At 48.1% G+C, this 24,167-nt stretch overlaps 1 protein-coding gene across 1 annotated transcript in view; it reads left to right on the top strand.

The window, feature by feature from the left end:
* Positions 1 to 24,167, top strand: part of LOC142571246 (uncharacterized) — a 144,931-nt gene that overhangs the window by 72,213 nt on the left and 48,551 nt on the right. The window contains exon 3 of the mRNA XM_075679500.1: positions 13,851 to 14,007. Coding sequence (XP_075535615.1) covers positions 13,851 to 14,007 — 157 coding nt within the window. The remainder of the gene's footprint in view (positions 1 to 13,850; positions 14,008 to 24,167) is intronic.

The raw sequence follows: 24,167 nt of genomic DNA, 5'->3' as shown, positions 1-24,167 counted from the left end.
TCATCTTTTAAATACAAGTCATGTGGGGGGAAACTATAAGGAAGGCCAGCAATGCACCTCACAGCTCTTTTTTGAAGAAGGTGAGGCTTGGATAAATTTATGACACTCGTAGTGCCCCAAACGGTACAACAATATTGCAAGAAAGAGAGAACTAATGAGTTGTATAGCAATAGCCTAACCTTGACAGGAAGAATACCGCGCAGGCGCAACATAAAACCGACAGCTGACGGCACTTCTGGTCTAATATACGCACTATGTCATTCCAAATCAAATGCTTTGCAAATATAACGCCAATTATTTTAACAGAATCTACTATTTCAACAGTATCAGAGCTTAAGAACACGTTCAACGGCCTAGAAATTATCTTTCCTTTTGGACAGTACAATATTATTTTTGTCTTTTTAGAATTAATCTTAAAACAATTTGATTTCGCCCATGTATTTATAGCGTTCAGTGTTCTGATTGCTTTCTCTTCAATGTCACTTTCTGATCTCCTGGATATAAACACCGAAGTGTCATCAGCGTAGGATACAACCTTACATTACCATCAGTTACGGCAGAACTAACGGCCCTGCGTCGAGCACTGGAATTCATTGATTCTGAAAGACCTAGAAAATGGGCCGTGTTCTGTGATTCAAAACCGGCATACAGTGCTCGCAGTCAGTTCTCCGACCTGGATGTCATGACCAATTGACATACGAAGTCGTGAAACTTTACCATGATGTCGAGCAAAAAGGCCACGAGGTCATCTTTCACTGGGTGCCTGGCCACTGTGGCATCAGTGGCAATGATTCCGCTGATAAAGCTGCTCGCACAGCTCATCAAGAAGAGCACAGCATTCCAATTCTGCTTTCGATGACTGACGCTGCAAGGCAGCCTCGACACCTGGCACGCAGTCTCACAGTGACCGAGTGGAACTCGCCAAACTTACGACTTACGCGACTGCATCGACTAAACCCCTCCCTGCAACTCCGACCTCCACTCGGACTTCCTCGACGTGAAGCTACGCTTCTCTGTCGCCTTTGGTTAGGAGTTGCCTTCACAAAGGCATACTCTACATTAATTGAAGTGACTGACAGTGCAGCATGCGAGGTCTGTGGCACCGAAGAAAACATCGACCACCTGCTGTGCCATTGTCCAAGATATGCCCTAGAGAGACAAGAACTTGCCAAAGCTTTCCAAAAACTGGACAATCGGCCGCTTTCTGTGCAGGTGCTGCTGGAACACCGCCCCCATCGCCCGTCGACCCATAAAGCTGTGAAGGCGCTTTTGTGTTTCTTAAGGACGACGGGTTTGTGCGACCATCTGTGACTATTATTGCAATTTCTGTGAAACCACACGCGTCAGCGAACTTGCCGCAATTTCCTTCTTTCCTTCCCTCCTCTCCCTCCCTGTTATCTTTGTTTTCCCCTTTCCCATTCCCCCGGTGTAGGGTAGCCAACCGGACATTATTCTGGTTAACCTCCCTGCCTTCTGCTTTTCTCTTTCCTCCTCCTCCTCCTTCACATTGCACAATATTATTGATATAAAGTAAAAATAAGAGCGCTCCCAAAATGCTTCCTTGGGGGACTCCTGCACCAATATTTTGTATTGAAGATAACAAATTTTCACAGTCTACATATTGTGTTCTGTTCAACAAATAATATTTCATAATGTTGTGAGGTTTCCCTCAGACACCATATTATGACAGTTTATGCAGTAAAATCCTGTGGTTTATCAAGTCAAAAGCCTTAGTAAAATCTATATATATGCCTGCACCTATTTGTTTATTTTGAAACGTATCTATTATGATTTCTTTTTGAGTCAGTAATGCTGTTTCAGTGGATCGATTGTTTCGAAACCCGTGTTGAAAGCCAAGGAGCAGGTTATGTTTTTTCAAAGAAAGACAGTACCTTACCATGCATTAATTTTTCTATACCCTTCGAGAACACCGGCAGTATAGACATTGGATGATAGTTACTTATCAAATTCTTGTCGCCGCTTTTAAAAACCGGTATCACTCGAGCCATTTGCAGTGCCTTTGGAAATACAGCGGTAGATAATATGAGATCGTAAATGTGAGCAACAGCGGGAGATATTAGGGGAAGAACATGTTTAATGGGCGCTATTTGGAGACCAGTTGCATCTCCTGACTTGCTGTTTTCAATACTACTTATGCACGAGATAACTTCTGTGTAGTTTGTGGGCGCAACGAAAAGGGATGATGGACAGTTGCTTCCCTTCATGGATTCAATGTAATTTTGGCTGCACTCTACCTGACTCTGAGATGCCTGCAAAATAAAGAAATTGTTGAAAGCGTCAGCTAAACAGGTCCCTAAATTCGTTTTCCTTCATGCTGAAAGCTTTCGGAAGTATCACGGGTGTTTTGATGCTATATATAAGCAATTCAGTTTCTGCCAGATTATATCCGATCGCTGTTCATCAGGGCTCTAAGATACATTTGTGAAACTGGCATTTCAAGCCAATTTTAGTTTTGATGTTAGATTATTTCTTTACTTTTTGGATTGCCGAAGCAACTCTTCATCTTTTGATTGTACAAACTGCGCGTACAATCGGTTCTTATGCTTGATCATTTGGAGCAAGTCGCACGTCATCCAGGGTTTCCGTGCCTTTGATGTCTTTATTAGTGGAAAATGTGCGTCATAGATAGTCTTGAATGTAGTGATGAAGTTAAGGTAAGCGGTATCACTATTATCTGCCCCGAAAACGTGGTTCCAGGTCGGTTGGCTAACGGCAGAAAAAAGAAAGGATTCAAGATTTTTTTTCGTTATAGATTGTGTATAAATAATTTGCCTGTTGTGATTAACATGAACAGCCTTATCCGCTATCATGAAGATTCGAAGATGATCACTAATATCGGTATAAACTGCGTCTGCAGTTACTAAATTACTGTCAACATTTGTAATGAATACATCTAATAAAGATTCACTTTCTAAAGTCATTCGTGTCGGCTTTATTATTACGCTAAAAACCATTAGCAGCAATTAACTACTGGAGTTATGCTTGGGATTGAGTCGATGAAAGCATACTTATGTTAATATCGCCACCTAGAAACATATCTATAGATTGATCAGATGCATAGCTAAAATTTTTTTCAAGAAATTCAAAGAAGCGATTAATGGCACCCGATGGTGGCCATTAAATAACACAGAAAAGTTTGTTCAAACTTCGTAGAGGGAGCACCTCGTAATCAGCAGTTGTCGTCGTGTATTCTACGAACATTTCGCACGATAATGTTTCTTTAAGCAGAAGTGCGACGCCGCCTCCCCTTTTACCTTCGCGGTTTTGATAAAAGCACTGATAGCCAGGATGGTGAAATACAATCGATGCTGGTGTGTACCATGTTTCAGTCAACATTATCGCTTAATTGACACTCCAAAAGTATCGAGTAGAACAGCTAATTCATCTTCTTTGTTTGTTAAGGATCTGACGTTTAAATGAAAAATGGACAAAGCAGATTTTTTTTTGGTTTCACTATATCCTTAATTTCGTGTGGCTGATAACCCATGTCGGGAGACAAATTTTAGGTGCCTGCAGGTATAACTACACAATTTGATGCAAATCATCAAACTGGGTGATCGTTATGACTGCTGAGGTATGTTCTGCGCACAAAGGCATTATGCATTGTAATGCATTCTTGAATTACAGTGAAAGTACGCAGATTTATTTTCACAAATGCCGGAAAAACTAGCTGGGACCAGCTTCATGATCTAATTTGCGCAGTTAACTAAGAACTCGTTTCAACGCTAGAGTAGTATTAGTCTAGAGAACGACCTACAGGGGCGCTGCTAACACCACTCGCGTGACGTCAGGCCACGGACTCGCGCCTGCCGTCTGCTACAGTTTAAGCCGTGTGCGGGCGCCTTCTGCAGTGTTTACGTTTGTTCGCTCTCATTCCCTATGCTTTTATACTTATGACGATCATCTCGAATATGTGTTTACGACGCCTTCGCTCGCGAAAACTTATTCAAAGAGCTTATTTCCTAGACGGCCATACATTTCTCAAAGTCAACGCTACAGTGCTAGCCGAAGGAGCTCCAACCAACCCACTGCGGCTTTTTCATACGCGGATCTACACTTTGCAGTGGGAGCTCCAGTGAATAATAAAAGCATAAACGCAATACATAGCTCATAACAATCCACTTAGGATAACATACTTGGCGTGGTGCAACAAGGACCGACAACAGCTGGCTATGTATAACTTTTACATTTGCCTTGATTTTAACCCGCTAAAACATGTTTGCTCACGACGAGTAGTTTATGGTATAGCGAATTTTTGCATTTCTCCCCAGAAACTCTCCGTAGGAACACCAAGACTTAACACTGCAGTTTGAATTCTACCAGCACCACTTGCCTATTTAACTGCTTCTCAAATTAGGCCCTTCTTCACTGGTTAAATTTGTGTGGCGGTAATTTGCAAGTATAGCGAACTAAGGCCTACAGCTATTTGCAGCAAACGGAAATGAATGTGCCAATATTTATTGCCTTTTCCGCGCTACGTGTTCAGCTGCCTAGAGCAATTTACTGGTGCGTCCGCTTGAGGAACAAACATGACGAATCCTTTTGGCGAACTAACACAGGTTGCCCCAGCCTAAATATTTGAGTGAAACATACCTTTTCGACCATGTTTTGGCTGCAGCCAGAAAAAGCCGAAGCTTCATTTATTAGTAATACAGGACATTTTGAAGAGATCAACATTCCCCGGTGGAAGTAAAAATGAAGTGAATTCATGTGATTCTTGTGCTCTCTTCTTTATGAGGCGGGTGTGCGAAGCTCTCTTTTATCTACTGACGACGCGAATAGTTATGAGTTTGCATAATTAAGCAACGCAAGATTGCGACATGGTGAGGCCGCAGGTGTTTGAATTTTCCTCTTCAAGGCAGCCTAATCAGGGCAGTAGTGCCTCGAGTATACCCACTGGGCCCTCCCGGCCGGGCTTCTCTGATGCTGCTGGGACGACCCTCTACCTTTCTCCCTCCTACCCTCTCTCTCTTTTAATCCCAACACCCCCACACTGCTGGCGCTGAGCCGTCCTCCCGCATGGGTTGCAGAAGATAGTGCTAGCCTTTCCTGTTTCCCCAAAAGCACTACTTCTCTCTCTGTCTTTTTCTCTCTCTCGAGTATACTTTAGGCATTGCAATCGACGCTGTAAAGAACTTCTTCATGCTTTCAACCCGACGTTGCAATGAACTGATGGGTTTCACGAACAATACGTGCCTCGTGATAACGACAGTCGAGTGCTGCCATTGCGTGAGGGGTGTGCCATATTGTCAATGAAGGCTACTGAGGGCCACTATGAAACATTTCGATAATTAATTTGCTATCCATCTCAACCACGAAACCTTTCTTTCAGGTGATTGCTAGTATGGCATGTTGAAGTACATAAGTACTAAACATTACGCGCCGTTCTCTTAAAAGCCATGCGCTATGTATGCATTTTCTGGGTGCCTGTTTCGGAGAGCGGTGGAAGTGCTATCAAACTTTTTCATGCGAAAGGCGCGCCTAACTCTTACCTTTACGCATTAATAAAGCGGTCATATTTGACTAGAACAACTTATAGGAGCAATAACAATCATGATAAATGTTTCGCTGGGCAGTGTCCTAACACGGATTTATAATGTTGACACCAAATACAAAGATCTTTCTTCCATGTCTCTCATAGATTAGTATTAAGGCAATATTAAGCGTTTAGCGGAGCATGAGACTCAATTTCGCGTGTTCACACGTTCTTCTTACGCAAAATTTATGAACAGACGCGCCACATGTATGGATCGCATAACCACTAGACCACTTCGGCGCTACATAGCTTGCGATACCCAAGCCGCAATATTCTCGACTCATGCAGTTTTGAAGAAGAAGCTCTGGTTCAGTCATTACAACAGAGAGAAGCCGACATATCCTTCACTAAGTACGGCTCGAGCCACCAATTACCAAGCATGCACAAAGGGAACGAGTGCGCGCGGCAACCGAGCGATTCGGAGCTAACGGCGTCCTGTCCGTGACGTCAGTCGGGAGAGGGCGCCACTACAACTTCTAGCCGCTTATACTTGGACGACATGACTTTGGCAACGGCATCGTGATGGTACACCGCGATTTGATACGTTGTTTGGATCGCAATGGCGCGCATTTCAGATCGAATCATTGATCGGATCGCTCAAACGCGCGTCCGTGCATCCCTGCGCGCTTGCCCATCAGAGGCGACAAATATAAACAGGAGAGGGCAAGCTGCCCCAACAATACGGCGGAGCCAACCCCCGGCGTCACGGAGGCTACACTAAGTGTGAAGTCCGGGATTATCCTCAGTTTTTATTTCCTTCATGTGTCCGAGCAACCGATGTAAGATTGACCTACCGCCTAGCACGCCTCACTTCCAATGACCGACGCCCTGCGGACTGGAATTACACAAGTTGCACCTTTAAAGGCCTTTCTCTTGATAGCCTCTTTGATTTGCTTTGCCCACTGGGCTTCGGCTGCGAAGAGGGAAATGCGACTGTCTAGTGTGTATGTTTGGTTTACGCCCCAGCAAGCATCAGCTGCGAAGCAACTGACCACGGCAGCGGTCAGACCTGTGACGCAGCAGAGGTTGCTAAGAATCCCTGGATCCCGACAGGCCGTCATTGGAATCTGTACCTGGCAACGTTTAACTCTAGAACGTTATCTAGTGAGGCGAGTCTAGCAGTGCTATTGGAGGAATTAGAGGGCCGTAAATGGGATTTAATAGGGCTCAGTTACGTTCGGAGGACAAATGAAGCATGTGCAGTGCCAAAAAGCGGGCACGTCCTTTGCTACCGGAGCTTAGCAAAGAGACGACAACTAGGAGTCGGATTCCTGATTAATAAGAATATAGCTGGTAACAAACCGGAATACTACAGCTTTAGCGAGAGGGTGGCAGGTCTTGTGAAACTTAAAGGGCCCCTGAAACGGTTCGGACAAATTTTGTAGACGCGTAGGGTACAGCTTAAGTAGAACATTCGCACCACAATTTAAGTGAAGCGTTACGTATTAATGGAGCTACAAGCGATTAGAAGTTACCCTCCTCCCTAGCCATGCTTTTCCTCCTCAACTCGTTCGCCGAGCGAGCGGGGCTAAGCTCCGCCTTCACTGGTTCAGCGTCACGATGCGACATCACATCGTCCACTTCCGGTTGTTTTGGAGCCCGCCCGCGCGAGACCTCTCCGCTAGCCGCTTGGCCGTCGACCCCAAGCGAGAGCTATCGAAGCAGCGTGCGTTGCAAGCATTCTGTCGTAGCGCCGAACGTGTTTTGTATTCCGGTAACCACAGGCAAGCTGGTCATTTCGGCAAATGACTGGAGGCATAAACTCAAGCTGATGAAGGAACATTAGCGTAGACGTACGTGAGCGGCCTGATCGGTCTGCACGGTCCATACACTTGTTGGCGCAGCGCTTAACCAGCCAAACAAAGCGCTAATATTGCTCTAACCAAGTGTAAAACAATTTAAACATTTATAAAAACAAGTGTTGATGATTACACTCCTGCGAAAAATACACACCAGCAGCAAAGAAGAATACACTTCGTTGCTGCTACTGTGTATGGTTGAGCTTTGTGCCACCAGGTGGCTGCACCATGCAGACCATTCATATTTGCCCTTCTGCTCATCTCATGGCTCATCCCGTTACGGCACAGTTAAGCGGCCAGACTCTGTCCCCTTGCGCTTGCGTCTGCCCTAATACCGGACTCGCGAAATGCTATTGCGCTAGTAATCTTCCGGTGTAAAATGACGGCCACAAACGCGCAAATCCTGGCGCCGATCGGATAGCGGCAGTCTGATGCGCAGCAGGCAGTTCGCTCGTACGCTGCCTTGCAGAGGGACACGATGTCGCAGCTTGACATATTGCCAGTCGCTACGTTTGCAGTCCACAAGGCAACAAAGTCCAATCATAGTGCTCGCGAAAAGACTGAGACCGACTCTGACCGCGGAGCTCTCTTCAAAATGGAGTACGTTGTAACACAAGCAGACGACACACGCTGTGTGCCGGAAGTGCTTAAGTGTACTGAAAAATTGTTCTTGTGCATTCTCTTTATGTTACTTTCTTTTCATAAAAACAAATTAACTAACATTCCAACTATTACGAAGATAATTTGTTTACCGTAAAGTTGGAAAAATTATCGATCACGCGCCCTTGTCAGCCAATCGGATAGCTCGCCCCACTGACGTCGTATGGGTGATTTCGGTCATATGGGTAGGGGCGGCTTAAAATTCCGCCGAGCAGTGCGCTGCGATCGGCAGCGATGTGCATATTTAAAACCTTATAATAAATTACACGCTTTACGCGGAGCACTTAGATGTGTCAATTATTGATCAGAAGGACCTACTCTAACGACTCAATACGTTTGTAGAAAATCGTCAAAAGCGTTTCAGGGTCCCTTTAAGAGGTACATATTGAAGGTCGTACAGGTCTACGCCCCTACATCCAGTCATGATGACCAGGAAATCGAAAGCTTCTATGAAGACATGGAAACGGCGATGGGTAAAGTCCTAACAAAACACACTATACTGATGGGCGACTTCAATGCCAAGGTAGGCAAGAAGCAGGCTGGAGACAAGTCAGTGGCATAGGCACTAGGAATAGCAGGGGAGAGTTATAAGTAGACTGTGCAGAACAGAATAATATGCGGTTAATGAATACCTTCTTCCACAAGCGGGATAGCCTAAAGCAGACTTGGAGGAGCCCGAATGACGAGACTAGAAATGAAATAGACGTTATGCTCTACACTAACCCTGGCATAATACACGTGGACGTCCTCGGCAAGGTGCGCTGCAGTGACCATAGGATGGTAAGAACTCGAATTAGCCTAGACTTGAGGAGGGAACGGAAGAAATTGGTACATAAGAAGCCGATCAATGAGTTAGCAGTAAGAGGAAAAATAGACGAATTACAGATCAAGCTACAGAACAGGTATTCGGCTTTAACTCAGGAAGAGGACCTTAGTGTTGAAACGATGAACGACAATCTTATGGGCAACATGAAGGAGTGTGCAATAGAAGTCAGTGGTAACTACGTTACACAGGATACCTGTAAGCTATCGTAGGAGACAAAAGATCTGATCAAGAAACCGCAATGTATGACAGCCTCTAACCCTACAGCTGGAATAGAACTGGCAGAACTTTCGAAGTAATTCAACAAGCGTAAGACAGTTGACATAAGGAAGTATAATATGGATAGAATCGAACATGCTCTCAGGAATGGAGGAAGCCTAAAAGCAGTGAAGAAGAAACTAGGGATATGCAAGAATCAGATGTATGCGGTAAGAGACAAAGCCGGCAATTCAAATATGGGGTTTTACGTGCCAAAAGCACTTTCCGATTATGAGGCACGCCGTAGTGAGGGACTCCGGAAATTTCGACCACCTGGGGTGTTTAACGTGCACCTAAATCTAAGTACACGGGTGTTTTCGCATTTCGCCCCCATCAAAATGCGGCCGCCGTGGCCGGGATTCGATCCCGCGACCTCGAGCTTTGCAGCCCAAAACCATAGCCACTGAGCAACCGCGGCGGGTAAAGCCGGCAATATCCATACTAATATGGATGAGATGGTTCAAGTGGCTGAGGAGTTCTATAGAGATTGATACAGTACCAGTGGCACCCACGACGATAATGGAAGAGAGAGTAGTCTAGAGGAATTTAAATCCCACAAGTAGCTCCGGAACAAGTAAAGAAAGCCTTGGAAGCTATGCAAAGGGGGAAGGTCGCTGGGGAGGATCAGGTAGCATCAGATTTGTTGAAGGATGGTGGACAGATTGTTCTAGAAGAAATGGCCACCCTGTATACACAATGCCTCATGACCTCGAGCGTGCCGGAATCTTGGAAGAACGCTAACATAATCCTAATCCATAAGAAAGGGGACGCCAAAGACTTGAAAAATTATAGACCGATCAGCTTACTGTCCGTTGCCTACAAAGTATTTACTAAGGTAATTGCAAATAGAATCAGGAACACCTTGGACTTCCGTCAACCAAAGGACCAGGCAGGATTCCGTAAAGGCTACTCAACAATAGACCATATTCACACTATCACTCCGGTGATAGAGAAATGTGCGGAATATAACCAACCCTTATATGGAGCTTTCATTGATTACGAGAAAGCGTTTGATTCAGTCGAAACCTCAACAGTCATTCAGGCATTACGGAATCAGGGTGTAGACGAGCCATATGTAAAAATACTGAAAGATATCTACACGGTCTCCACAGCCATCGTAGTCCTCCATAATGAAAGCAACAAAATCCCAATAAAGAAGGGCGTCGAGCAGGGAGATACAATCTCTCCAATGCTATTCACAGCGTGTTTACAGGAGGTATTCAGAGACCTGGATTGGGAAGAATCGGGGATAATAGTTAATGGAGAATACCTTCGTAACTTGCGGTTCGCTGATGATATTGCCTTGCTAAGTTACTCAGGGGACCAATTGCAATGCATGCTCACTGACCTGGAGAGGCAAAGCAGAAGGGTGGGTCTAAAAATTAATCTGCAGAAAACTAAAGTAATGTTTACCAGTCTCGGAAGAGAACAGCAGTTTGCGATAGGTAGCGAGGCGCTGGAAGTGGTAAGGGAATACGCCTACTTAGGGCAGGTAGTGACCGTGGATCCGGATCATGAAACTGAAATAATCAGAAGAATAAGAATGGGTTGGGGTGCGGTGGCAGGCATTCTCAGATAATGAACAGGAGTATGTCATTATCCCTCAAGAGAAAAGTGTATAACAGCTGTGTCTTACCAGTACTCAGGTACGGGGCAGAGACCTGGAGGCTTACGAAAAGGATTCTACTTAAATTGAGGACGAAGCAACGGGCTATGGAAAGAAGAATGATAGGTGTAGCGTTAAGGGATAAGAAAAGAGCAGATTGGGTGAGGGGACAGACGCGATTTAATGATATCTTAGTTGAAATCAAGAAAAAGAAATGGGCATGGGCAGGACACGTAATGAGGAGGGAAGATAACCGGTGGTCATTAAGGCTTACGGACTGGATTCCAACGGAAGGGAAGCGTAGCAGGGGGCGGCAGAAAGTTAGGTGAGCGGATGAGATTAAGAAGTTTCCAGGGACGACGTGGCCACAATTAGTATATGACCGGGGTAGTTGGAGATGTATCGGAGAGGCCTTTGCCCTGCAGTGGGCGTAACCAGGCTGATGATGATGATCTAGCATTTAGGCAGGCAAGAAGACGAGAACGACGTTCGGCTGGCCAGTTCATTTTCGAGAAGCACCTATTGTCTTACGGAGCTTCCAGTCGACACAAGGGACGCTATAACGTAAAGCTATTCCAAAACGTTATGTTGCAATTATGCAATAAGCTGTCGACGATTGCCCAAAAATGTTCCGGCCACCCCCACTTCGCCTGTCTTTCACGCGATGTCACAAAAACTGCAAAAACGCCCCTTATGAAATGATATGTTCACACTGATTATGCATGACTAAACTAAATGATGATAAAATGATTTTTTCGTATTCGAGATGTTTTCCGCCATTAGCGCTCTGCAATTAGACAAGCGTTTTCGAAGTGTGCGCGCTTTGCCTGTCTGACACGCGACGTCATGAAACCGCGACAACTCACCGCGTCACAGTGACGTGCACGCGGTAAAGATGCTATAATATGCCGAACAAAACAGATTGTTTTTGTATAGCGGAGTACTGCCCCGTTCCGAAAGGAGTAGAAGATGGCTGCCCGCCGATCGCTCTGGAACTGGCAACTCGGTCTGACGAATGTAGCAGCCTGATGTTTGGCACTTCTCTACATACGTATTCCAGTCATTACGCCGGTAGATTAATAAGGTTGTTAACATCGTGCCCCTGTTTCAATAACAATATGTGCAACAACTTTGTTACAAAACAGACGGGTAAGCGCACGCAGAAAACTCATATTTCCGAGCTGCTCCGACCACAGCCTTTTCGCTAGCGATCATCAGATAGCCTGGGCATGGTTTTCTGATTTCTTAGAGTGCAGAATAAAATGTATTTGCGGAAGCTTGGACAAAAATGTTGCAATGGGACGAGCTGCGCACCTGCGGTTTGATTCTCGAGGTAGAAAAAAAGAACTGGTGGTGCCCGCCTAATATTGCACTTTTCATTTCGCTGCTATGGAAAGTGAAGTTGTTCAAACATTTCAGTCGCGTTTGCATTAGGCACACCTAGCGGTGACTTCATGCTTTTGGGAGTTTAACATTCAGTAAAATTTTGTGCCAGTAGTGGCGGTAGCGCTGTGTTGTTGCTGCAAGGGTTGTTAGCTAAGCCGTCATTGCCAATAACTGGCTATGCAGTGTTTACGGTGTAGCCTGCTGAGCTCGCCTTTAGAATAAGTGTGTGAACAAACGATCGTAAAGACGGGCACTTCTTGTGCAGCTGATGCGAACGAAGCTCGCACACAGTATCATTCCCTGCCTTCAAGTCTGTGTCACAGTTCTTGCATTTCACGACAGACCACGTCTTCCTCGGCTCATACACATTTTAAAGAAATGGTACTAATCGATTCCCTGCCCCTGTGAGCAATGTTGCTGGAGCAGCCTGTGCTGGCTGATGCACGCTTGCTCCCGATTGCGCTCAGTGGTGGCCTGCATGGGGCGGCCCCTAATTCGCGATGCGCAGACTGCTCCCTCTAAAAGGTCTATGGGCCTAGAATGACAGTTACGCACCCGGAAAGTTTGTCGATTTTCATTTACCAGACAGCGTCATAGGACCCAGCTTTGACCAACGCTGTGCAATGCCTTGGTGCCATCAAACATAAAGGCACTCAAAGGAAAAAGAAGGTCAAAATCTGTTCCAACATACGCCTCAGCGCCTTCATTCTAGCCTAGGAGCGTCGAAACGAAACTAGTGGTCAAAATAAGAGCGACAAAACATATCAGTGCGAGGTGAGACTGAGCGATGGGTAATTTTCCCATTTATTTTTTTTGCCCTCACGAAGCAGACAAAGCAACGAGTACGGGAAGTTGTGGGTTCAGTTCCCACGGCCGCCGGGCACCCACTGTTTCAAATGGGCACACGTGTGCTACGGCCTGGCTTTCGGCTTCCTTCAGGTATGATAGGCTTGGGAAAGGAGGCTGCGCCCTAAATTCGCGTCGAAACCCTCGTAAGCCCAAAGAACGGAGGTTTGGGCAATTCCCATCATGACAGATTCCCATGTGGCACCCCAAGTGCAACCATTGAGGTGGGGACGCCTTCGGGTTGGGCACAAACACCCCTTTCCAAGCGTTGAGGTCCCTCATGCGGAGCACCCTGCCGGGAGCGCGCTTGCACCTATTTTATCGGTAAGTACCCGGCGGAAGCACTTGCCTCCCAGAGCCATGGATGCTTTTCAACAATGCCGTCTGTGGTTGCATAAGATGTAGCCAAGGACAACTCGGAAATCTCAATTACGTCCCCTTTCGGGACGGGAACCCCAACGAGAAGCAGAGCACCAGGACAGGGAGCATCTCTGCCGATTAGAAAAAAACCGTTGCGTTTCCGGGGGCACCAGTGGCTCCCGCATGCGAGGTGAATGCTCTGCCACTACGCCACCGCTCATTAGCATCGGCAGGCAGCTGGGCAATGCCATATTATTAAGCAATCCCGGTAACCGGCGGGTGCAGTTACTGTAATCTTACAGAAGCCTGGCAAATGGCGGGTATGGAAGCTAGCGTACATTGCGGTATCGGTGAGACGGAAATACTTTCTAAAATTCTGTGTTGTGAACCTATGTAATAAAAGTCGGAAAATAACAAAAATATTCTTGTGCGTACACTGGTATTGTGCTATATGGTAATTACGCAGCGTGAAAATAAGCCTTCCTTTCATCGCAACACTTTAGTGACAGTGTGCTTACTTTGCCTTCTTTGCAATTTCTTTTTCTCATTGCGAAGCAACTGCAGCACAGGGGGATACTGGAACCGGGAAAACGTGTGAACATACTGAAGTGGCAAACTGCCTTGTACGTGGCATAGGAGACTTTCTCGAGAAATTGCAGTCACCATCGTCGAAGCTGAAACAGTTCCACATCTCATATCACGACATGTGCACGTGAGTACGCACCATACAGTGCAGTTTGTTTTACCAAGCACAATTGTGACCTTGAGTTGTTGAATCAAGTGATTTCATTAAATTTTGTAATAGGTTACAAAGCTCCTAGTGCTGTGGCGCTCGCGGCTGCAAGGTGACAAGGTTCTCCAATTTGTTAGAGCTAGCCTGCAAATGCTGTTGACGAAGGGGCGAAATGACATAATTTTATCAACCAAGTATTCATCAAAAGTGGAGGTATTCTATACATGGCCCTCTGTCTGACAAGCATGATGTTTAAGAATGTGGGCGTACTGTGCATTCGGCCTAGACATCTAACTGAAACAGGAAGAATACTTTAGTTGGTGGCTTGTATGAGCGGAGTACATTAGGACAAAGTGTACAGAAAGCGTAACTTCACCTCCAGCTAACCTGTGTACAGAAAGCCGCTGGTTTCGAGCGCACAGGACTGAGCGCGTTGGGTTGAAAATATTTAGAAGAGGCGAGGGCTCTAAGCTGTGGCCAATAGCAGTGTGGTCACGAGTAGGAGCATAACCAGTAGAAAGCCGAGGTTGAAGCAAGCGGGTGCCGGTGGGGTTCGAAGGCGAACACGAGTGGTGGCTGGGCCAGTGATGAGTAACACGGCCAACGCGACAGTAGAAAAAAATATGTATATCTAAGGCACAATTGGAAATTATATGAAGCGAAGCTTTCCTGAAGCGGTAAAAGAACACTCTAACGCTGTCTGTCTTCTACACTGCGTTTGGCCGCATAACTATTACAGGACCGCGCACCACGCCAGAAATACACGAAGACCCCCATCACGCTACACACGTGACTGACGCAATCGCGGATCACAAAGTCTCCGCGATCTGCCGACTCATCGCTATGCTGGCTTATTCTTAAGAAACAGCGACAACGCGAGACACAGAGGGCAAGAAGTAGACACAACGAATTACAACCATGGCCTCGTGGCAGATCATCCACCTCAGTTTAGGAGGACGTGGGTCCGAAACTACACTGCCGCTGGCTAGCTACCGGTAACTCCAACAGACACAGGAATCCCCTGGCCGGATGGCCGGCTTTCTTTCGTGGTGTATTGTGTTGTGGAAAAGCCTGCGCCATGCAAATTCCGTCGAATCCTGTGGGCACAACATGGCGATCACAGGGTAGTCCTAGTGGTTGAGCAGACGTCTCTTAAGATGGAACTACATGGTTGAAATCCCGGTGTCGCAGGTTACCTACCGATTTTCAATGCCTTAGCATTCTTTCGGTGATTCACGCACTTTCCTGAGCATATATATATATATATATATATATATATATATATATATATATATATATATATATATATATATATATATATATATATTGTTGCTCCCACGATGTGATTCTCGGTTGGGATTTTCTGTCGCGCCATCACGCCGTCATTGACTGTGCACGTGCTGAGGTTCAGTTCTCCGTTCTGTGCGATTTGCCATCTCACGACTTTCAAGTTCATGATGTTACCAGGATCTGTGTAGCTTCAGATACTGACCTTCCCCCTCACAGCGCGGTATTTGTCCCTCTTTCATGCGCATCGCTTGCCGAAGCGACGGTCATGTTTTCACCCGCTGCCGTCTTCATTCGCCGCCTACCTATATTGTTGCCTTTCGCCCTCCTCCCAATTCACCATGGGGCTGCAGCAATACTGATTTCGAACCCAAATTCGTACACTTTGGCTTTGCACTGTGGCGAGACTATTGGTACCATTCAGACTGTGGACGCTGACGTTCTTGTGCATTTCCCTGTTCCCGACGGCGTGGATACTGCCAACGTAACAGCACTGGCACCCCATGTGCCATCTAACCGAGTACCACCGGATGTTTTTTGTCGCTCTATTGCCGATGACCTCGAGCCGACACAACGTGAGCGGCTTATTACTCTTTTAAATGATTTTCACGCCTCTTTTGACTGCAACCAAGCATCATTAGGCCGCACCAGTACCGTCTCTCACCACATTGATACGGGACACCTCGCACCATTACGCCAGCGTCCGTACCGCGTGTCATCCACCGAGCGTCGTGTCATCGCCGAGCAAGTTGAAGACATGCTTGAACGTGGTGTTATCAAGCCATCCTGCAGCCCTTGGTCATCTCCTGTAGTACTCATTAAGAAAAAAAGATGGCTCGATTCGTTTCTGTGTGGACTATCGTCGCCTCAACAAGATTACACGAAAAGATGTCTATCCTCTACCGCGCATAGATGACGCCCTGGATTGTCTTCATGGTGCCGAATTCTTTTCTTCTTTGGACTTGCGATCGGGCTATTGGCAAGTGTCAGTGGCTGAATCCGACCGCTCGAAGACAGCTTTTATTACGCCTGATTACGCCAACGGAAGCCTGGCTTTCCAGAATATGTGGTTGCATATGCGAGTCGTGCTCTCACGAAGGCAGAATCCAATTATTCTGTCACGGAAAAAGAATGTTTAGCTATAGTTTGGGCCTTAAACAAATTTCGCCCTTACTTGTATGGCCGTCCGTTCGACGTTGTGACAGACCACCACGCGCTCTGCTGGCTTGCGTCACTGAAAGATCCGTCGGGGCGTCTTGGACGTTGGGCTCTTCGGATCCAAGAATTTGACATTCGCGTCATTTATCGTTCCGGGCGCCAACATTCTGATGCAGATGCGCTCTCCCGTGCGCCCATGCGCTCCGACGAAAGGCCACCTTCACCCATAGAGTGCCCGGTTGCTACGCTTGCCGTTAGTGACATGCCGTCTGAACAGAGAAAAGATCCGTGGATTGTGTCTCTTATTGACATTCTTAGCAGTTCTTCAACGTCTACATGCCCTCGAGCCATTCGTCGCCAAGCCACCCACTTCGTGCTACGGGACGCCATCTTGTACCGCCGAAACTATCAGCCCGACGGTCGCAAATGGCTGCTAGTCATCCCTCGCCATTTGCGTTCCGACGTATGCACGTATTTCCATGCAGACCCACAACAAGCTCATGCTGGCGTCCTGAAAACCTACGAGCGGCTCCACCAGCGGTACTACTGGCGCGGCATGTATTCTTATGTCCGCAAATACATTCGGTCATGTGCAGCCTGTCAGCGACGCAAGACATCTTCTCATACGACAGGCCCTCTGCAACCTTTACCTTGTCCTGCACGTCCTTTTGATCGGGTTGGCATCGACCTTTATGGGCCTCTTCCATGCAGTGCTACCGGCAATCGTTGGATAATTGTCGCAGTAGACCACCTGACAAGATATGCTGAAACTGCTGCACTTGCTTCGGCTGCTGCTCGCGACGTCGCCGCATTCATCTTACGGCATTTCGTCTTACGGCACGGCGCACCGCGAGAACTGCTCAGTGACCGAGGCCGTGTCTTCTTGTCCGAAGTTATTAATGAGCTCCTCGCCGCGTGCCGCACTATTCACCGCACCACTACGGCGTATCACCCACAAACTAACGGTCTAACGGAACGATTCAACCGCACCCTTGGGGACATGCTCACCATGTATGTTGCGTCGGATCATTCCAATTGGGACGATGTCCTCCCTTTTGTGACGTACGCATACAATACCGCCGTTCAGGCTACCACAGGCTTCTCACCATTTTTCCTTCTTTATGGCCGTGAACCATCCACTACCCTCGACACTGTACTACCATATCACCCGGATGCCTCTGAATTCACCCCTCTTTCCGAAGTTGCTCGCCATGCTGAAGAGTGCCGCCAACTTGCTCGCTCGTTCACGTCGGATACCCAAGGAATCCGCAAAGATCGCCACGACAACGATCAGCCCACACAGTCCTTCGCCGTGGACTCTCACGTCTGGCTTCGGCTGCCCTTCCAAGCTCCAGGCCTTAGCCCAAAGCTTGCTCCGAAATATCAAGGTCCGTACCGGATCGTCGCGTGTACTTCGCCTGTGAATTATGTGGTCGAACCGGTGACGCCATCTTCGGACAAACGCCGCCGTGGCCGCGAGACTGTTCACGTCAACCGCCTGAAGCCGTACCACGACCCCCTTATCGTATCATCGCCTTAGGTCGCCAGGATGGCTCCTCTTCGCCCCGGGGGAAGTTGTAGTGGGTAATATGCATGTGGCACTGTAGTTGTAGTGGGTAATATGCATGTGGCACTGTGCGGACTGCCACCGCTGCGGCGCGAGACACGAGCGCGGGTTGTTGATGCGAAGCGCTAGGACTCGTGATCTAGAGCTACCTGCGATCCCTCGAACGAGCTACAATAAACCCCATTTCATTATATATATATATATATATATATATATATATATATATTGCCACGCCAGTGCCACACGAAGAAAAGGACAACGCGAGTAGGCATGAGCGTTTTAATGTCAAGGCGCAGTGAACAAGAAGTCGCAGTTGCGCTCGGTATTAAAGAGGCGACCCACAGCTGTGCCTCCTGAATAGCGCTCTACGATTCCTATTTTTCACTGGTGGAAATGCTGGAGCCTGGAACCCATGCGGGCAACCCCAGCTCGGAACCTTACACCCAGTTCCGAAGCTCCGCCTCTCGTAACGACTACAGTGTACCGTTTCAGTCAGCGCCTGCTCGGCCTGAGCCCGGACTTCCCTCCTGTTGCGACTCCCACCGCATGGCAACATCATCGGCGCTTCTTCCTCCTTCACAAACGGGGGCTAGCCTTTCCCAGGTGACTCTTGAATACTCTCGCGTCCCTGAAATATTCCACGGCGATGCTTTTGAAAATGTCGAGGACTGGCTTGACCAGTACGAGCGCGTCGCTCTGCTAAATCGTTGGAACAACCAACAAAAACTCGCCCATGATTATTTTGCATTAGAAAACAGCGCTCGTACATGGTAGGTGAACACAGAAGCGAGCTTCCAAAGGTGGATCAATTTTCGTCGTCATCTCCTTGATGCATTCTCGAGCCATGACCGGCGAGATTACGTGCAACAACTTGTTGGGGCTCGTGTACATAAACCCAACGAAACCTTCGCCTTGTATGCGAAGATATGGCCCTTCTATTACGCCGAGCTGACCCCGATATGACCGAGGCAAGGAAAGTACGTAGTCTGATGCGGGGTTTTAAGGAACCACTCTTTGCCGGCCCTCTACGAAACCCACCAACAACGGTCGACGAAACTTTCATCTACCGGGCGCTCCGCAACGTTGCCGCCACTTCAAACGCCATCCCGACAACACGCCAACAGCTCCGCAGCTCAGATTATTCACCACACTTCCTTAAAGGACATGATTCGAGACATCCTGAGTGAAGAGCTGCGAGCCTTCGGCATTCCTCCTACAGAGTTGCCGGTCGTATCTGCTGCCGAAGTCGTGCACTAGAAGTTGCAGCAAGCCTTCTCCTCACGAGCCCCATGTCCAGCAGCACGTTCGCCGACCTATGCCGACACAGTCCGACGTCCTCCCCCTTCACCGCCGGTAACTCCATTTCAGTCACGGCCCGTTCCCGTGCCGTGGTGGCAACAGGAGTCTGTGAGACGACCTCCAGTTCGCCGTACCGACTTGTGGCTCGCGGCCGACCGTCGGCTACTCTGCTTCCATTGCGACGAACCAGGTCACATTGCCCGTTACTGCGCCCATGCAGATGCTGGAGCGGGCACCTTCTCGCCTGTCGCTCCTCTGCGCTTCGACGACCGTCGCGCTCCGAACAGTCATCAGCTGCCGCCCCACCAAGCAGCTTCACAGCGTCGTCGCTGGCAGTCCCCATCACATGTGCGTTACACTTTCCCAAACCGCCAGACTTTCACCACTGACGTCGGCAGTGGTGGTCGCTCCCTTAGTCCGCTCCGGAGAAACTAACGGAAGCGACCTCCTGGGGCAAGTTTGGCTTGCATCGAGGCACCAAAATACCCCCCAGGCTCCCACGAAGAAGATATGACGACGACAAATACTAACGCCGACGGCGTTGCCCGTGAAGATCGGAGCATTCTGGTGGATGGACATCACGTCACCGCAGTAGTTGACACTGGCGCAGACTTCTCGATTATGCGGCAAGAGCTGGCCGATCACATCATGAAAGTGAAGACGCCGTGGTCAGGGCCCCACATAAGAAGTTAATGACACATAAGCTAATGACACCAACGGGAACATGCACCACCCGAATTCACATCGGTGATTCCAGCTTCGTTCCCACTCTCGTCATTCTCCCTGACTGCTGCAAGGACCTCATTTTAAGGATGGATTTTCTGCGAGTTCACGGCGCAGTCATACACATTCCGGAACGTACGGTAACGTTTTTTGCCAGCCCATATGGCGATACAATGAATGACGGGAAACATGAGCGTTTGTGAATCGCCGACGATGCGACCCTTTAGCCGCGATCCTGCCGCCGTGTCTCCGTATCATGCAAGGACTTACCACGGGGATGTGATTGAGGAGCAAATTGTAGTACTATTGCTCACGCAAGGCGCTTCCATTGCTAGAGGCGTACTCGACATGACTCATGGGCATGCGGAAGTCCTTTTCACGAGCTTCAGCAACGAACGCCGTCACATCCAGAAAGGTACCGTGATTGCGTACTGCGACGACAACACCCAAGTAAAAGATTGTTTCGCTCTACGAGAAACGATCGTGCCGCCCTCGCCAGCTTTGTCTGTCGACGGTAGCTCCACCCTGTCATCTACGGAGCGGCAGTGTCTATTGGTGCTGATACATCAGTTCGAAGATTGCTTTTCGACTACGTCAAAGGCCCAACAAACACCACTGATCAAGCACCGTATCATCACGGATGATACTACGCGGCTGATTCGACAAAATGCCTACCGTGCACTTCCAAAGGAACTCGAAGCGATTCAAAAATAAGTGAAGACGATGCTCGAGGCTGGTGTGATACAGCATTCGAAGAGTCCCTGGGCGACACCCGTAGTACTAGTCCAAAAAAATACCGGCAGTTTGCGATTCTGCGTCGATTACCGCAAATTAAACCAGGTTGCAAAGAAAGACGTCAATCCGCTGCCACACATCGACGATTCGCTAGACAGGCTGCGGCATGCAAGTTATGTTTCATCAATCAACCTACGAAGCGCGTATTGGCAGATGGAGGTCGAAAAGAGATATCGTGAGAGAACTGCCTTCGAGACCCCCGACGATCTTTACGAATTTAAGGTCCTCCCTTTCGGTTTGTGCTCATCGCCTGCCACTTTTCTGTGTCTTATCGATACCGCACTATCAGGTTTGAAGTGGCAAACATGCTTGGTTTATCTAGATGACGTCATAGTGTTCTCAGCTACATTAGAGGAGCACCTAAGCCGGTTACTCACTGTTCTGCAAGCCATACACTCGGCTGGCCTGACGTTAAAGACCGATAGTTGTCATTTTATTTTCAGTGAACTATGCTTCCTCGGCCACGTCGTCAGTCACGAGGGTGTATGACCTGATCAAGCCAAAATAGACGCTGTGGCCAAGTTCCCTACAGCGTCCTCTAAGAAGGCAGTGACGCTTTTCTTGGGGCTGTGCACCTATTACCGACGCTTTATTGCGAACTTTTCATGTATTGCCGAGCCGTTAACACGCCTGGCACGCGACGATGTTCCCTCTGTGTGCGGGGGAAATGAGCAAGTAGCATTTAGTGGACAACGCCAGCACCTGCGAACGTCTACTGTTCTTGTGCACTTCGAGCAGCATGCTCCGACAGCACTTCACACTCAAGTAAGCAGTCTTCGTCTGGGTGCCATACTGCTGCAATGGCAAGACGGTTCCGAAAAAAGTAATCCCCTACGCTAGCCGATTTCTCTCCCATACGGAGGAAAACCACTCGACTACCAAGAAGGAATGCCTCGCCGTGGTGTGGGCGGTTATCAAAGTTCGCGCGTATTTGTGCGGTCGTTCATTCACGGTTGTCAGCGATCATCATTCTCTTTGTTAGCTGACTAAACTGAAAGATCCATCTGGCCGTATGGCGCGCTGGAGTCCTAGGCTTCAGGAGTTCGACATGACCATAATTTACAAATCAGGGAAGATACACACCGACGCTGACTGCCTCTCGCGGTCACCCGTCGAGTCCGCGGGTAGCGATGACGTGGACGTGGACGCTGCATTTTTGGGCATTGTCGGCGCCGTCACCATTTTAAAGGAGCAGCGCCACGACCCAGAATTGCTCCCACTAATTTATTTTCTTGGAAGGCCGAAGTAAAGACGTTCCGCGACATTATGATAGAGGACTGCCTTTGTTTTGCCTCCGAAACGATGCTCTCTATAAGAAGACCATTTCTGCCAGTGGCAACACGTACGTGCTTGTCCTACTGGCATCACTTTGAAAAGAAATTCTAGAAGCATGCGACGATGAAACCACCGCAGGTCATCTAGACTACACTAGGACATCATCCCGACTCCGACGGAAGTATTACTGGCCGAAGCTACCCGCTCCTGTAAAGCATTACGTGAAAACATGTGAGGGCTGCCAAAGACGCAAAGCGCTTCCCGGCAAGCCCGCAGGTCTCTTACATCCGGTCTAGGCGCCAGCCAGCCATTCGTCCAAGTTGGAGTGGATTTCCTGGGCTCATTTCCAACTTCTACAGCTGGCAACAGATGGATCATTGTTGTCACCAATGACCTGACGTGTTATGCGGAGACGAAAGCTACACCGCGTGGCACAGCAGACGAAGCAGCCCATTTTTTCGTTGGAAATATCGTCCTTAGGCACGGGACGTTAAAAGTAGTCATGACAGACAGGGGAACTGCCTTCACTGCCGAACTTCTTCACTCGCTCCTCAGACTCAGTGTACAAGGCACCGGAAAACAACCGCTTATCATCCGCAGACAAACGGATTAACCGAGCGTCCTAATAAGACCCTCGCAGACATGCTATGCAGGTATGTCGACGTAGAACATAAGAACTAGGGTCAGATTTTGCCTCAGTAACATTCGCCCACACCACCACTCGACAGGAAACTACTGGAATGACAACACTCAGCTTGGTTCACGGTCGCGAAGCCACGACAACGCTGGATGCCATGCTGCCGTGAGTTTGGCGACCCGCCTATCGACGAAGGTTCCCGCGTAAGTATCTGCATTTAGCAAGACCAAGATGCGAAGCGGTGAGATCTTCAACACAGGTCCCCTTTCTACACTCCCGGTGACGAAGTATGGGTGTGGATACCCATACGCCGTCGTGGACTCTCCGAAAGGCTTCTAAGACGGTACTTTTGGGCGTACAAAGCGATCCGCCGCCTGAGCGACGTGACTTACGAGATCGTTCCCGACAGTAACAATAGCTCCAGTCGCCGCCTACCCGAAGTAGTGCATGTGGTACGGATGAAGCCTTACCTGTCGACCTAACTTTTGCTTTTTCTTGTTCTCGTTTTTTTTCTGTGTGTGTGACTCTGTTTTGTGGTACTCTGTCCGACTGTCCCGTTGTCCCGATTGAATTGCGCATCGGGACGATGCTTCCTTCGGAGGGACGCAAATGCCATGCCAGTATTCCAAGAAGCAGAGGACAATGCGAGTGCGCATGGGCGTTTCTGTCAAGGCGCAGGGAAAAACTCGCAGTTGGGCTCGATATAAAAAATGCGACCCGCCGCCGTGCCTCCTGAATAGCGCTCTACGACCCCTGTTTTTGACGTTGCGACAATAAATGTGTGTGTGTGTGTGTGTGTGTGTGTGTGTGTGTGTGTGTGCGTGTGCGTGTGCGTGTGCGTGTGTGCGTGTGTGTGTGTGTATGTGTGTGTGTGTGTGATTGTGTGTGTGTGTGTGTGTGTGTGTGTGTGTGTTCGGCCTCACGAGAATGTTGTTTTTTTGGGTGAACGCAACCGGTCAATATACCCACACATGCTACCTGAATGCATCAATGTTTCCGGATTCGAGACCCTCGTTTCACCTACGACAGAAAGGACGTTCCATATCCCCCGCCAAGGTCTTTGTGTGGTGGCGCTTGCTAACACTCCCAGGGTTCTATTAGGGAACATAAATGCCCAAAAGAGTCGATGGGAAAACGGCGCCGCGGTAGCTTAATTGGTAGAGCATCGCACGCGAAATGCAAAGGTTGTGGGATCGTTTCCCACTTGCAAGAAGTTGTTTTTTGTCCACTTTCATTTCCAATAATTTATCGTTTCTTTATTTCATATCTTAAGCACAAGTAATTTCCCCTATGTTGTCCTTGGTGTAAGTGTTCATTGGCTTCTTCTCTTCAAGTATGACATAAAAATCAGGCCCCTCGGTTGACCCCTTTCTTCTCGTTTATATATATATATATATA

The sequence above is a fragment of the Dermacentor variabilis genome, chromosome 2 (assembly GCF_050947875.1).
Source record: "Dermacentor variabilis isolate Ectoservices chromosome 2, ASM5094787v1, whole genome shotgun sequence".
Lineage (NCBI taxonomy): Eukaryota > Metazoa > Arthropoda > Arachnida > Ixodida > Ixodidae > Dermacentor > Dermacentor variabilis.
This window is presented reverse-complemented; position numbering and strand designations above follow the sequence as displayed.